Source organism: Mus musculus, chromosome 15 (genome assembly GCF_000001635.26).
Source record: "Mus musculus strain C57BL/6J chromosome 15, GRCm38.p6 C57BL/6J".
Classification (NCBI taxonomy): Eukaryota; Metazoa; Chordata; class Mammalia; order Rodentia; family Muridae; genus Mus; species Mus musculus.
In genome coordinates, this window is record NC_000081.6 from 100,246,574 (window position 1) to 100,261,571 (window position 14,998).

General features: G+C 44.2%; 1 protein-coding gene across 3 annotated transcripts in view; it reads left to right on the top strand.

The window, feature by feature from the left end:
• Atf1 (activating transcription factor 1) overlaps nucleotides 1-14,675 on the top strand; it is a 33,390-nt gene extending 18,715 nt beyond the window's left edge. For all 3 annotated transcript variants that reach the window (NM_007497.3, XM_006520351.4, XM_006520352.4), the window contains exons 4-7: nucleotides 5,496-5,626; nucleotides 7,521-7,700; nucleotides 7,781-7,940; nucleotides 13,242-14,675. In NM_007497.3, the coding sequence (NP_031523.3) occupies nucleotides 5,496-5,626; nucleotides 7,521-7,700; nucleotides 7,781-7,940; nucleotides 13,242-13,386 (616 nt within the window). In that variant the 3' untranslated portion in view covers nucleotides 13,387-14,675. The remainder of the gene's footprint in view (nucleotides 1-5,495; nucleotides 5,627-7,520; nucleotides 7,701-7,780; nucleotides 7,941-13,241) is intronic.
• Nucleotides 14,676-14,998: the final 323 nt, after the last annotated feature.

Consider the following 14,998-nt stretch of genomic DNA (forward strand, 5'->3'; position numbering starts at 1 on the left):
GTGTGACATTTGGAATTCTGGGAACTTTTCAGAGGGTATATAAATGCTAGGGCCCCAGAGGTGGAGGCTTGTTGGTTGGTGGTTGCTGTCATTCCTGGTTGCAGTTTGATGCGTAGTTCACGTGTGAAGATAAAACAAGAAGAAATGAGATATTCTGGTGGCAAAGATTGAACTTGCCCCAGGAACCAATGGATGGATGCCTCTCATCAGGAAGTAGTCTATAATGTTACCTTTGCTGTCTTTTTTCTGGGATCACTTTTTCTTTCTATCCTATCAGTGTTAGGAGGTTGAGGGGGTGGAAGAGAGAAGAACCCACAAAGTTGTGTTGGGAAATATAAAAAGACCAGTGAGTTGCTGGCTGGTGGCCACGTGGCTCCAGCAGGATGTTCTCGTCTCAAATACTCTCTGACTCGGAGCCCCAAATCTCTCCACCAGCTCCCTAAGTTCCAAATCTCTCCACCATCCAGCTCCCTAAGTTCCAAATCTCTCCACCATCCAGCTCCCTAAGTTCCAAATCTCTCCACCATCCAGCTCCCTAAGTTCCCACGGGCGGTCGCTACCACACCAGCTCCATGCTTCAAATCCCCCATGGCCTTTGTGGTGCACATCTGGCAAACCCACTCTTAACCTCTGTACTTTTCTCTCTCGAACCTAGTCGACCCGCCTGGTGAAGGAAACTGCCACACAGACTTAGTTCAGAAACAATGGTAACCCAATCTCTGGGCGCAACAACTAGAATCCTAATCTTGCAAGCCATATAAAATCTAAATCCTCCTGTGGCGAATCCTGGCAGATCCACTGTTGAAACCAGGAGACACTAAGCAGCTACATCTTGTCCTTAAGATATTCCTGTCCAAAATGACCCTAACTCTTTTCCTACGTCCAACCCGGAAGTCCCGCCTTCTCACCCAGTGATTGATTCCTTTATTCATTAGGGAATGGTTCACTAGGAGTCACCTGAGTCTGACTCATTCTTCAGTCCAGACAGACAGCCCCGCTAGGAAAGTAGAATTAACAGAAAAATCCAACAGCACAAAGTAGCAAAAACCCCAGCCGCAGAAGTCTGTCAGTTAAAGACGATATGGAGCTAGGTACTCGGAATTTTGATTGAATCAACAGTGGACAGGTGTGTTGTTATCTTTGTGTAGTTTTGAAAGGGTTTGTTTTCTATAGTTTTGATTGTGTGCATGTGTTAGGGTGTGTGCATGAGTACAGTGCCCACAGAGGCTGGAAGAGGCTTACATGCCCTGGAGCTGGTGCTTATGAGTTGCCCGACAAGGGCACTGAAAAACAAACGCAGGTCCTCTGCAAAAGTGATCTTAACCACTGGGCCATCCCTAGGCTGCAATAACTGCCATCTTTAATGCCATTTTAAATAGGAAAGATTGATTTGGTTCCATTTGACTGGTTTGGCTCCATTGGTTTTGTGCCTGTGTAAAGTCTATGTTCATCGGGAGCGTGTTGTAGGATGAGACCCTCATAGTACACAACATAGCAAAGGGGCTGCATCCTAGCGCTCTGCCTACGGGCCTTCCCCAGTTCCTTCATTCCCTGCTCTGGGCTCCAAAGCACAAGTTTACAATGGAACCTGATGTAATTAACACACGGTGCTTCAGAGGATATCACCCTTTTGTTTTAACAAATCAACAATTGTGTGTGGGGAACCCTAAAGAATTCAACTGAAAGCTAAAAAAGCTAAAAGAAATAATGTATTAGCAGACAGCAACAGATGTAGTATAAGCTCCCTAAAGAACCCAGATCATGAAATTAGCAGGGACTCTATGTCTGGTTTAAATCAGGAAAGATACAGAGACCCTACCACTGGAACAGAAGACTGGGAGGACTTTGAAAATGAACAAACCTAGAAAGATAGGTAGGTCCTTTACAACAGTTTAGATGTGATTGAAGAATGGGGGAATCAGAGAATCCAAGTAAACTACCCAGGATGAGCACAAAGGTAAATAGGAGGAAGGAGAGGATGGGAGGCGTGCGTCTATGCGTCTACATGAGCTACATCTTGTCCACTGGCCAGCACACTAGGCGGCTGTTGCTGAGCTAGCTGTGCTCCCAGCCCAGATAAGTGTTAGATTTTAAAAAGCTTCCAAAAGTGAGAAAGTATTTAGAAAGGAATGACTGTTAAGCTAACAACAGATGTTTTGAACAGTACCATTAGACATTAATGGACTGAGATCTACCTTTCAGCCTAGAATTCTGTACTTAGGAATGTACCCCAGTTGTGGTTTGAATATGCATGGCCCTGGGAGCTACACTATTAGCATGTGTGGCCTTGTTTGTGTAGGTGTGGCCTTGATGGAGGAAGTCTGTCACTGTGGGATGGGCTTTGAGACCTTCCTCTTAGCTTCCTGGAAGTCAGTCTTCCAGCTACCTTCGGAACAAGGGCTCTTAGCCCCTCTAGAGCCATAATAATGGATTAAATTTCTGTACCTGTAAAGCCAACCCCAATTTAATGTTGTTCTTACAAGAGTTGCCTTGGTCATGGTGTCTTCACGACAGCGAAACCCTAACTAGGATACCAGTGGTTAATGTCATTACTAAGACTTGCCTAGCATGTGCAAGACCTGGGGTTTGGTGTCCCTGTGCTTCCCCAAAAGATGAGTGTTTACTTGTTACTGTCGGCTTCTTACAACAATAACAACGACTCATTTGGTGGCTTGATAACAAAATAGGGAACTGGGGACATATGTCAACGTAGAGCATTTATCTGTATGTACCAAGGCCCTGGGTTTGATCCCCAGTGCCACAGAAGGGAAAGAAATAAGAGAACCTAGCACAGGGAATGACAGCACCCAAGTGTAGGACAGGAGTTAATCTGAAGTAGTATGTTGTACCATTACCATCTATTGATTCCTGGTATGAAGCGAGCGCATAGATATTCTATGTTCTGATGTTTATACTCTGAGTGTTTAATAGTTTGACATTGAGAATGGAATGAGCACTGCATTCTGGGATATGGCATGCATGTGACTGTCAGAGGACACCTGCAGGCTGACGGTTCTCCATTAACCATGTGGATTCCTGGTTTAGACTCCAGTCGTCAGGCTTGGCAACCCGGGCCATCCAGCCACCCTGGCCTTGAACTCTGAGAAGTGTGGCTTCTCTTCCATGATGGCTATAGTATTGGAAGTTGGAAAGGCCCTTTGTTCTTTGAGTGAAAGACCCTTGAGAACAGCCATCTTTCCTGCCGAGGAAGGACACTTTATAGCTGTCCAAGGGCCTTGCACCTCCGGAGGTGCTCCGGTCTGTTCCTCTTCAGTGTGTGACTGACATAAAATGTAGCTAGCCTCAAGAATATCATAATGATAAGCGCTAAACAAAAGGACTCCCCAACCCCCAAGGCTTAACGGTATGGCTTGGGGCTCTATAGATACCTGTGCTACTTATTTTTGGTTTTTTGAAACAGGGTTTCACTGTGTATCTCTGATTGGCATGGAACTTCACAGATCCGCCTGTCTCTGCCTCTGGGATTAAGGGTGTGCACCACCAAGTGCAGGTTGATTATTGTAAACATCTCAAACAGTCAACAGATACTAAACTCCATGTCCCAATGTTATGTGTGTTTGTGGTCTCTCTTTCTATACAAAAACAAGCAAAAAAAGGAAGTTATGTGGAGGTTGTGTGCACGCCTTTAATGTCAGAGAGAGAGATCCATGAGCGGCCTGTTCTGAGTGGAGTGCAGTTGATACACAGTGGGTCTCCCTTTCCCAGCATTGCTGCACAGAGCGTCATGGTTGGGAGTCTGTCCTCTTCCCCTTCTGAGTTGAGATTTTTGCTGGTTTGGATTGTGCTGGTCTTGTGCACACTGTCGCCATTCGTTCATGTGAGCATCGGTCCTGCTGTGTCTGAAGACAGTTTCCATGGAGTTACACTACCTCCTCCTCCTCTTCCATGGGTCTCTGGGCTTTGAGGAGAGGGGTTTGATGACGTCCCATTTAGGGCTGAGTGCTTAAGTTTTACAAAGTCTCTGCACACTGTCTCGAAGCTGTGGGTCTCTGAGAATCCCCGCCTCATGTGGAAAGCAGCTTCTACAGTGAAGGTTGAGGGATGCACTGATCTGAGTCTAGCCTACTGTGCCCATGGAGGCCCTGGAGAGATTGGTTCTGCAGACGTCACAAAGGAATGGAGATGGGCTGGAAGGAAAAGCTGAAAGGGGCAGCTGGAAGCTAGCCTGACATTTTTTAGTCCAGTGAGACAGTAGGTGAAGACCACAGTGTGGTGAAGAAAGAACGGCCATAATCCCACACTGTGGAAACTGAGGCAGAGGGTTGCTGGAACAAGAGTGGTTATTTGGGTCACAACACCTGGTAGTGCCCAGCCTTTCTCTGTGGAATGGTATGAGGTCTCATGAGAGCCACAGCTCTCTTAGGGCCAGTCCTCTTTCTGGGTGATCTCCTTCCTGCACCTTGTTCACCTGAGCAGTTCTCCAGGAATCCCTGCAACCGGGCTGTCTTTATATCAGGCTCTTGTTTCCAAGACAATATGGGGTGGGGGTATAGGAAGGTTTCCTTACAGTCTCTCCTGTTGGAGTTTTTACAGGCAGCTGGGTTTTTTTGTTTTGTTTTGTTTTGTTTTTGTTTTTTGACAAACACTGGATTCTCTAAGGGACATTACTCTTAGACAAGTGGGTTCCATGTCCTTATAAGTAGATCTGGGCTAAGACTGGTTTAGTACAGTTGTACATTTCTGCCATCACGTCTATGTCTGTTCCAACCCCCATAGATCACAGAACAGCTGTAACTTAGATCCTCTCTTCATTTCTCCATGAACTGCCTGACTCCCACTTCTCTCAGTGGGCTGGCCCTTGCCGTGTCAACCAGTAGCAGAATGCTTCAGCAACAGTTGAGGCACAATTGCTTCCATGTTGTGAATGCTTTTCTGGCTGCAGCCACGAGTATAAAGATGAGTTAAGATCTGTCTCATCCAACAGCCTTAGATTAAATGCTATAATTCCTGACTCAGGAATCACTTGAGGGTGATTCACACTGGAAGGAGTTTCTGAGATTTAAAGCATTCTTAGCAACAGCTCTTAGGAAAACTGCATTGTGATGACTCAGCTTTCTTGTGACTCTGGGCCCTGGTTCAGCAGCACGCTGACTTTAAAGACCATGCTCTTGGAGAGGATTCAGCGGCAGTGAGAAAGCTCGCTAGGATGATTTAGGGCTGGCTTCTTTCTGCTTTGGTTAGTCTCTTGTCTGTCTGTTGACAGGGTCCTTTACTATTTGGTCCAGGCTAAGTAATCCTCCTGCCTCAGCCTGCCAAACTGAGACTAAGGGCATGCACCACCACACTCGGTGGATTATTTCACATTTAACCTGAGCAGGTATGGTAGTTCATTCCTGTAATGCTAGCACTGGGAGGCTGGCAAGGATCACAGTTTGGGGCTGCACAGTCAGAGAGAGAGAGTGTGGGAGTGCCTAATGGCTTCCTCTGTGAAGGCATTGTTATTAACAGCGTTAACACAGTTGTATTTATTACAGGAAAATTTTGAAAGACCTCTCTTCTGAAGATACACGGGGCAGAAAAGGGGAAGGAGAAAATCCCAGCATTTCTGCCATCACGTCTATGTCTGTTCCAGCCCCCATCTATCAGACGAGCAGCGGACAGTACAGTACGTATAGGATTTGTTCCCACGTGATAGACACACAAGACTGTTTGTTTGTTTGTTTGTTTGTTTGTTTTTCGAGACAGGGTTTCTCTGTGTAGCCCTAACTGTCCTGGAACTCACTCTGTAGACCAGGCTGGCCTTGAACTCAGAAATCCACCTGCCTCTGCCTCCCGAGTGCTGGGATTAAAGGCATGCGCCACCACGCCCAGCTGAACAGATTTTAATAGAATACATATAACAATCTTTTATATTAGACTTAGAGTTAACACTTAAATGTTTTTCATCACATAGATTTCCTTATATTTTCATCTTTTTAAACTGTTGCTGACTTTAAGTTGATGTTGGCGGGAATGAGTAAGTAGCTTCAGCTCACAGTTCCCTGCTCAGCTTAGGGGCACTGCCCTGTGAACTCCCCCAGTTTTCCTGGCTGTTCTTCTAAAATACTTACAGTAAGGTTCACTTTGGGGGTTTGGGTAGATGTGGTGTATAACACTCACCACACTCACATAGTTGATGTGTAGCTCAGTGGTAAAGCACTGAGCTCTGTACACAAGGTTGAGGTTCAGTTCCTAGCACCTTGGTGAGAAGAAGGTGAGAAAACTCAAGGAAGTCAGATTGGCACCTTTCATGAAATGGCTGCCCCGCCTGACCACTGGGCCACACAGCTTCCCAAGTGACCGCCTTGGGTCCATCCTGAAAGCTAGCTGCTGTTAAATACCTTCATTTCTTTTCTCTGCTGTAGCTAAAGTTACTGATTAAAGTGTCAACTAAATGGGAATGGTGACCCACACCTGTAATCTCAGAACGGGGGTGTGGGGTGTGGAGGGGGTAGCAGGAGATTTAGCAGTCCAGGATCAGCATTGATTATGGATTGGTTATGGAGCAGGTCTAAGGTCAACCTGGAATAAGTTCCTGTTTCAAACCAAACCAGAACCTAAAAGAAAGAGTCAAGTAGACTCTTGCTCCAATCCCTGCTGTGGCATTCTGTTACACCGAGGGTAATATCCAAGGCCTACAGTTTTTATCCCAGCCTCCAGTCTGGCCACATGGGCTTTCTTGTTTATAGGTTGTCCATTTGGTCCTACCTCTCAGGCGTGTCATTTAAAAGAGCACAAACATAGGTGTAAGTGTCTGACACTGGTACTGGGTTGTGGTCCACAAGTGGCTTTCTGATGACTTTATTTTTACTAGGTGGTAAATGAATACATCTTTTTGTTTGGTTTTGATTTTTCTTTTCAAAACGGTTTCTCTGTGCACCCCTAGTTGTCTTGGAACTTTGTAGGCCAGGCTGGCCTTGAACTGAGAGATCACCTGCCTGTGCCTCCCAAGTGCTGGGATTAAAGGCGTGTGCCTGCCGGGCGTGGTAGCACACGCCTTTAATCCCAGCACTCGGGAGGCAGAGGCAGGCGGATTTCTGAGTTCCAGGACAGCCAGGGCTATACAGAGAAACCCTGTCTCGAAAAAACAATAACAAAAAAAAGGCGTGCCCCACCACGCCGGGCTTAGATAGAAAGTCTTAGGCTACATGAGATACTGTATACCCAGTACTCAAAAAAATCCTGAGCCCTTAGATATTTCATTATTGCCCAAGATTTCTGTGGCAACATCAGCAATTATCATAAAGTGCCCATAGATTCCAAAATGTGTACCTTTTATAATTTATTATATATAAATCTCGGGTAGTATGTCTAAACTATAAAATTTTGTAAAGACATTGCTATTTTATTCCAGTTTTTGTTTGTTTGTTTGTTTGCTTGCTTGCTTTTCTAGTTTACCCAGTCAGTAATTCAGCCTGCATTCAAACCTATTTTTTTAAATGTTCTTTTGTTTGTTTTATGTCCTTCTTTGAATTAGTGAATTATATAGCCTTATGACTACTTCCTCTCTTTGGTTAAAGTTGCCATTGCCCCAAACGGAGCCTTACAGTTGGCCAGTCCAAGCACGGATGGAGTGCAGGCACTGCAGACATTAACCATGACAAATTCAAGCAGTACTCAGCAGGGGACGATCCTCCAGTATGCACAGACCTCTGACGGACAGCAGATACTCGTCCCGAGCAACCAGGTGGTTGTACAGAGTAAGTGTGCTTCCATATCTACAAATGGGCCCAAGGCCTTTCAAGGCACTTCATGAATAACTTCACTTTTGGCTCTACAGCTGCATCAGGAGATATGCAGACCTACCAGATCCGTACCACGCCGTCTGCCACGTCTCTCCCGCAGACCGTGGTGATGACTTCTCCTGTGACTCTTGCATCTCAGACAACAAAGACAGATGACCCTCAACTAAGAAGAGAAATACGACTGATGAAAAACAGGTAAGTAGGAGAGCATATTCCACAGTAGGTAATATTTCAGCCACATACCACCTCATTAGATAATAGGAAGGGCCAGGCAGTGGTGGCACACACCTTTAATCCCAGCACTCGGGAGGCAGAGGCAGGCGGATTTCTGAGTTTGAGGCCAGCCTGGTCTACAGATTGAGTTCCAGGACAGCCAGGGCTATACAGAGAAACCCTGTCTCAAAAAAACCCCAATAAATAAATAATAATAATAGGAAGGAGTAGGTTTGCATCGGCTTTGGTTTACTGTGTGGTGGGCTATGTCCAGTGGAATGTATGAGTATTGTTGATTCCAGTAGGCACATGGGTATTAGTCATCCCAGTGACGTCATTGTTCAGTCTTTGCATTAAATGGCTTATGATATAGAATTCTTCAGTTTTACTACATCCTTTGATATAATTGCATTGCCAAGTGACCGAGAGATGATATAGCTCAGTGATTAAGAGCATTGACTGTTCTCGCAGAGGACCCACATTCAATTCCCAGCACCCACATGGCAGCTGACAACTGCCTGCAACTGCATATATAGGGGATCTTACATCTAATGTGGCCTCCCTGGACAATGCATGCATATGGTATATATTCATGAAGGCATATATACATATGTAAGGGCTCTTTATACATAAGCATAAATGAATTATTTTTAAAATTGAAACAGCATGGTCTTCTTGTTGGGTTCACAGTGAAATGGCAGTGATACAGGCCTGCCCTAGAGATTGTGCTGTGTGACTTGCAGAACCATGGCCCAGCAAGTCCTGCAGAGCTTCCATGTGTTGGTTCACACCTCTTCACCAGTGGATCTCAAAAACTGTTTTGTTTACTTAAGCATATGAAATGACTTGTCTGCAGGGTTTTAAAATTTAGCAAAAGATGGCATTAGGGGCTGGAGAGATAATTTAACGGTTAAAAGCACACGCCTGTGGGGTTTTGGGATTTTGAACCATGGTCTCACTATATAGCTCTAACTATCCTTGAACTCATAAAGATTTGCTGGCCTCTGCCTCCCTAGCACTGGGAGTTAAGGTATGTGCCACCAACCTAGCTGCACGCTGGGGGTTAGCAGACCCCCAGAAACTTAGAAAATTACAAGAGTGCTTGCCCCACATGTACGCAGCCCTTGGTTGTTCCTCAGTGCCACATAAGTCCAGGGTGCTGACCCAGGCAGGAGGTGGAGGTGAGAAGTTGAAGGTGTGTTGAAGCCAGCCTGGGTCTCCATAAAATAGAGCAACAGCATCTTTGTCACAAGATGACCTCAGCTACAGATGTGTTTAAAGGTCGGTGAAATATATAAGGAGTCCTTTAAAATGAATGGATGAACCTTTAGGAAAGAAGCTAAAAATCTAATCTAGGTTAAGGATGAATTCCACCTCATAGATCCCCTGCCTCTGCCTCCTTAGAACTGGGATTAAAGGGTGTGCCGCCCTGTCCCGCTGAAACTCTTCTTATCTTAACCTAGTTTTTGATATGCTGAAATAAAAAGGAAAGGTCTGGAGCAGCCGATACTGGGAACTGCATCAGGTTGATTTCATGAGGCCACTACACTTGAAGTGTAGAGTAGTCTAGTAAAAAAAAAAAAGGTCGCTTAAAATTAGATTTCTTACTGGACAATGTCTTGCAAGTGTTTACTAGTCATCTTGCACAGTTTCACATAACCCCTGGATGAGAGCACTTGACATAGCTCTGACAAATAGCAAGGTCTAAACCTACCGAAGACCTGGAGAGTTCACCCTCTGACGTTTCTTGAGGAAACTTAATTGTTAACTGGCTTTATTTAAACAATAAGATCAAGGCTTCACAATCCAAAGCATAGATGTAGAAAACTATTCTTTTGTTTGTTTGTTTGTTTGTTTGTTTTTTCGAGACAGGGTTTCTCTGTATAGCCCTGACTGTCCTGGAACTCACTTTGTAGACCAGGCTGACCTCAAACTAGAAATCCACCTGCCTCTTTCTCCCGAGTGCTGGGATTAAAGGCGTGTGCCACCACACCCAGAAAACTATTCTTGTAAGGGCATAGTTACCTGCTTTGTATCCTGAAGGCCAGCCATGGTGTCACATGCCTGTGACCTCAAGCTTCCGGGGTGGAACCATGAATTGCTATTTGAGGCTAGCCTGAGTTACACGAGGAGACTGTAACTAATCCCACTCAGAAGAACAAGAAAAAAGAAAAGCTTTAAACTGGTGTGCTAGCGCATGCCTATGATGTTTGAAGCCAGGTTGGTTCACATAGTGAGTTACAGTCCAGCTGAACTCTGTCAAACCCAGTCCAACATACAGCAGGGCTCTGTCAAAAACGTATTTTATGTATAAGATGAAATGTAAAACCTTAATGTAAAAACACATAATTTTATAACCTTGAGTATACGGAAAGATTTCCTTTTTAAAGATATATAGATATAGATATGAATAAGAGATACACTGTAGCTGTCTTCAGACACACCAGACAGGACATCAGCTCCTATTACAGATGGCTGTGAGCTACCATGTGGTTGCTGGGGATTGAACTCAGGACCTCTGGAAGAGCAGTCAGTGCTCTTACCCTCTGAGCCATCTCTCCAGCCCCAGGAAGGATTTCCTAAACAAGATAACATTCAGTGAAATTAATGTTTGGGGTTTTGTTTTGGTACATTTTGAGATGGTCTTACTGTATAGTTCTGGCTATCCTGGAAATCACTTTTTAGAAAATTTGAAAGTTATTTATAAGCCATAGAAATATCAGATGTCACATTAGTGGATTACTAAAATATAAAAATAGGTAAGGGATTGCTATGTATAGTGAACAGAGAGGTCTTAAAAAATTATAAAAAGACGACATCCTTGAGCACAACCGAGGGCCCAGGTAGGCATCTGGAGAGCAGTTCCTGAGGCTGCATCCCTGCACCACTGCATGCCAGGAACACAGAGCTGCATCTTGTGGGTGTTCCCAGCAGTGAGGCTTCCTAAGCAGTCAGAGCTGCCGTGTTGAGTTGCTCACTGTGTGTGACACGTGTTAGACACCCCTCCCACTTCCCATGTCAGCATGGTGGTACGGACAGAATCTGTTGACCATGAGGAGTGCTTTCAATTCATATAAAGAGAGCTGTGGTAGATAGAGAGGCAGATGCAGTGTGCCTAGATTTACTTCTATAATGGAGTACTAGAGGGAAGGAAACTATAGGTAGTCAGTAAACAAGAAATTAGCTAGATTTTATGCATGCATTTGGAAAACCTAACCTGAGCCATTAGACTAAGTTATGAAGGATTAGGGATAGTGAAGCTCTGTGTTTTCATGCAATTCTGGCTCTGGACCAGTTGATTTTAAATGAGCATGTCCAGTAGCCCTGCAGAAAATTCATATGAAAAAGGCATGTATAACATGTTTGCTGGAAGCCACTTATAAGTTGGGGGTAGTGGAGGCTGGGGAGGTGGCTCAGTGGTTAAGACCATTGACTGCTCTGTCAAAGGACCAGGGCACAGTGGTGGCTGACCACCATCTATACCTCCAGTTCCAGAGAAGAACAAATTCCATCTCCAGGCTCCATGGGCACTGCATGTGCTGGTACACAGCAGCAAGCAAACAAAAAGGGTTCTGGTAAGCCAGCCACCAACCAGCTGCCCTGCATGTTCATGACCAGCCTGGACTAATGAGGGTCTGGCTCAGAGGTGAACTAGTTGTGGCGTGTACCTATAATTGCCACATTCAAGATGCTGAGGCAGGAGGGGTAGCCTAGGTAAGAACTGCTGCAGACCCTCTGGGTCCCTTTGTCTGCGTGGAACGGGTCTCTGGGTGCAGATGGGCAAGGAGTTGGTGAATGACAGACAGACCAACACAAGAGATGGTGTAGAATCTGAATGTATTGTCACAAAGTGAACACCAGTCTTATATAGTACAGAAAATAAAAGGGGTAGGAAGTCACAGCAGGCAAAGTACATTGAAGTTGCCTGACAGGAAACAAAGGAATGACTTCAAAAGGATTTACAGGAACCAGGTAATATTTACAGTAAAGATAAAGCAGTCCTGCCTAGGGTCAGCTTAATGACAGGTAAGGATTTCACACCCTAATGCTACTCCTTTGAGCCTTGTGAAGGCTAGCACCAGGGGGTTCTGCTCTTAGCAGAATGTCCCCTATTTCCTAGGCCTTGCTAAATTCTTATATGAGTGTAACTTTTAAGTATCTGGAGAATCTTCATTTGTCAGAAGAATTCACCAATTTGTTTCTAATATGCAATGTAGCCTGTACTGAAGATTTCTATCTCAGTGGAATTCCTTGGCTCTTTCATGGTAAACACTCTGCAGACTAGCTTTGAGCTGCTTTGACTCTGTCTTTTGTAATGCTTAGTTACTGAATAGGTAACTTCCTTACTGCATTTATACTGGATTCCAAGCTCTCCAAGCTCGTCCGGCTTCTGGCACATTGGAACACAGATGGGAGAGTTAACTATATCAGATTAATCTTAAAAGACCCTTATAATAAGATAATACTAAAAGAGAGCACGTGGATCCATACACCAAACTAACTCAGGGATAGGGTATTAGTATACGGGTTAATGAGAACGCCAAAGCTCCAGGAGGTGAGTTTCCGTGAAACTCTTTGCCTCCTGAGTGCTTCTAGGCTTCTCAGCCTGTCAAGCAGACTTCACTGGAGTGTGTGGCAAAGAACTTGTCTAGAAAAAGCACCAATTGGAAGCTGACTGGACAACCACAACAGTGGCTGCCTGGTAGAAAGCTGGCCAGCAGAGCAGAGGCCTCTCAGGGTGCCAGGAGTGGTTCTCAGGAGGGCTCATGCAAGTATGTGTTTCTAGAGCTGATAGATCTCCACACTCCAGATCTATGCATTGACCAGGAACGGTAGCTCACACATAGAATCCTGGCAAGGCTGAGGGAAGGGCCAGCCTTGTCTAAAGGAAATTGTCCTTCTAAATTATATGTGGGTGTGTGCAAGTACCCAGGAAAGCCAGAAATGTCTGATAACCCCGAAACTATAGTTACACCTAACATGGGTGCTGGGAACTGAACTTGGGTCCTTTGCAAGAGCAGCAGGTGTCCTTAACCCCTGAGCCCCATTACTCTTCTCCAGCCCCTTAGGTGATAATTTATCAAATGGGGGTTGGAGGTAGTAGCATGTGATTATAAACCCAGCATTGAGAAAGAGAGGATGAGGCAGGAGGATTGCAGATTTGAGGCCAACTTGAACTATACAATAAGATGATGTTCACTAAACAGAGTCAGGAATAGTGGGGGAAATTTTCCACTTGAAGGGTGCTGCATTTTCCTGATGTGTTCTGTCCATTGTGTTTAGAGAAGCTGCCCGAGAGTGCCGCCGGAAGAAGAAGGAGTACGTGAAGTGCCTGGAGAACCGTGTTGCTGTTCTGGAAAATCAAAATAAAACTCTAATAGAGGAGCTAAAGACTTTGAAGGACCTTTATTCTCATAAAAGTGTTTGATTCTTTAAAGAGAAAGTATTTTTTGTGGACTTTAAAGCTTAAAAATTAGGTGGATTTCTTTTTAGTGGAGTTCTATAAATTCAAAGGTCAAAGAAGCTACTTTGTATTAGGTTTTCACAAACAGACATGATGGAGGGAGAATGGAGATGACCTGCAGGAAGCTACTGTCTCAATTGGAAGCTCCGAAAAGATAGAGTGCTCAAGGAATGGACTTTCAGCAGTTTAAATAGAAATAATGGTCAGCAACGAAAATGGCAGGCGACGTTAGTGAAGCAGTCCGTTCCTGCTACGTCTGTATTTCTCTGTTCCCTAAAACTTGCCTTTGTGTGTGTGCGCGCGTGTGTGTGTGTGTGTGTGTGTGTGTGTGTGTGTGTGTGTGTGTGTGTGTGTGTGTGTGCGTGCGTGCCTCATTTCTGCCAATAAATTTACAAATGTAAAAGCATAAAGCGTTACTAAGTATGTAAATTATGTGGTCTGATTGTGTCGTAATGTCAGGTATGTTAAATGAGTTTTTAGCAGTTAGTTTGGTTGGACTCGATTGGTTTGGAGATCTCCTAAATGGCGTGGAGACACATCAGCCTGTGGTGGAGGTGGTTTGTGACTTTGCTTTGTCAGAATGGAAAGAGAACTGTCTGCAAGTTTGACAGTTTAATAGTTTGTTTTTTGCTTCCTCTGATAAGGGCAAGTACATAATAGATTGGTTTTGTTTTTTTTGTTTTTTGATTCTCTAATCCTGTGTGCAGTTGAAGATCATTCTCTTGCGCTTTAACAGAATGAAGTGTTTACAAAGGCCCTCAAATGTTTTAAATAACCTGAATATGCACACCAAAGCTTTCCTGAGGGGTTTTATAATCATCTTACCGTAAGGTTTGTCAGGTTCTAAAACAGTTACTGAGGCAATCTTACATTGAGACTATTGTGTAATGTAGCCCATGGTACCTTTATAAAAGAAGTGACTGCCGATATATTTTTATAGTGAATCTTTATAAATTCTAATGTTGAGTTTTTAATGATTATTTTAAATGTTTATATAGTTTGTTTAGCAAAAAAAATTTTGTATCTCAAAGTATCATTTTTATATTATGAGAAGAGTAAAATTTTCAAATTGGCTGATAATTGAATTGTATGTTTTATATAAAGTTTTATCTAAAGTTTCAGCTGTGGTCAGTACACCAGCATTTAACCTCTGTATTCTAATCTGTGTTCACTTGGAAACTGCAGAACTGTTGTGTACCTACAGAGTATGTTTCATATTGTCTGTGAAATTAAAAAACATTTGATAAGATTAAGTTTTCGGAATGCAAAACATGTTTGATATAACAACTGCCAAGCCCACCAGCAGCCACTGTGTGAGATACTCACTGAGGAATTTTTAGCCTTAAAGTGCAGCCAGATTCTAAGCCTGGGGTCTGAGTGTGCTTTTCAGTAGGGTGCACTTGTGCTCTGATTCAGGAAGAACCAGTTAGAGTGAACAGGGAAGTTGCTGTTCTGTGGAGCCCTGGGACCTCACACCAGTGGTCAGTCACCTCGTCAGTCTGCAGTGGACCCCAAGGAGGGTTCATCAGTTGGAGCACAAAGGCTATTCCTTACTTTCATTTAATTGGTTGCCCAT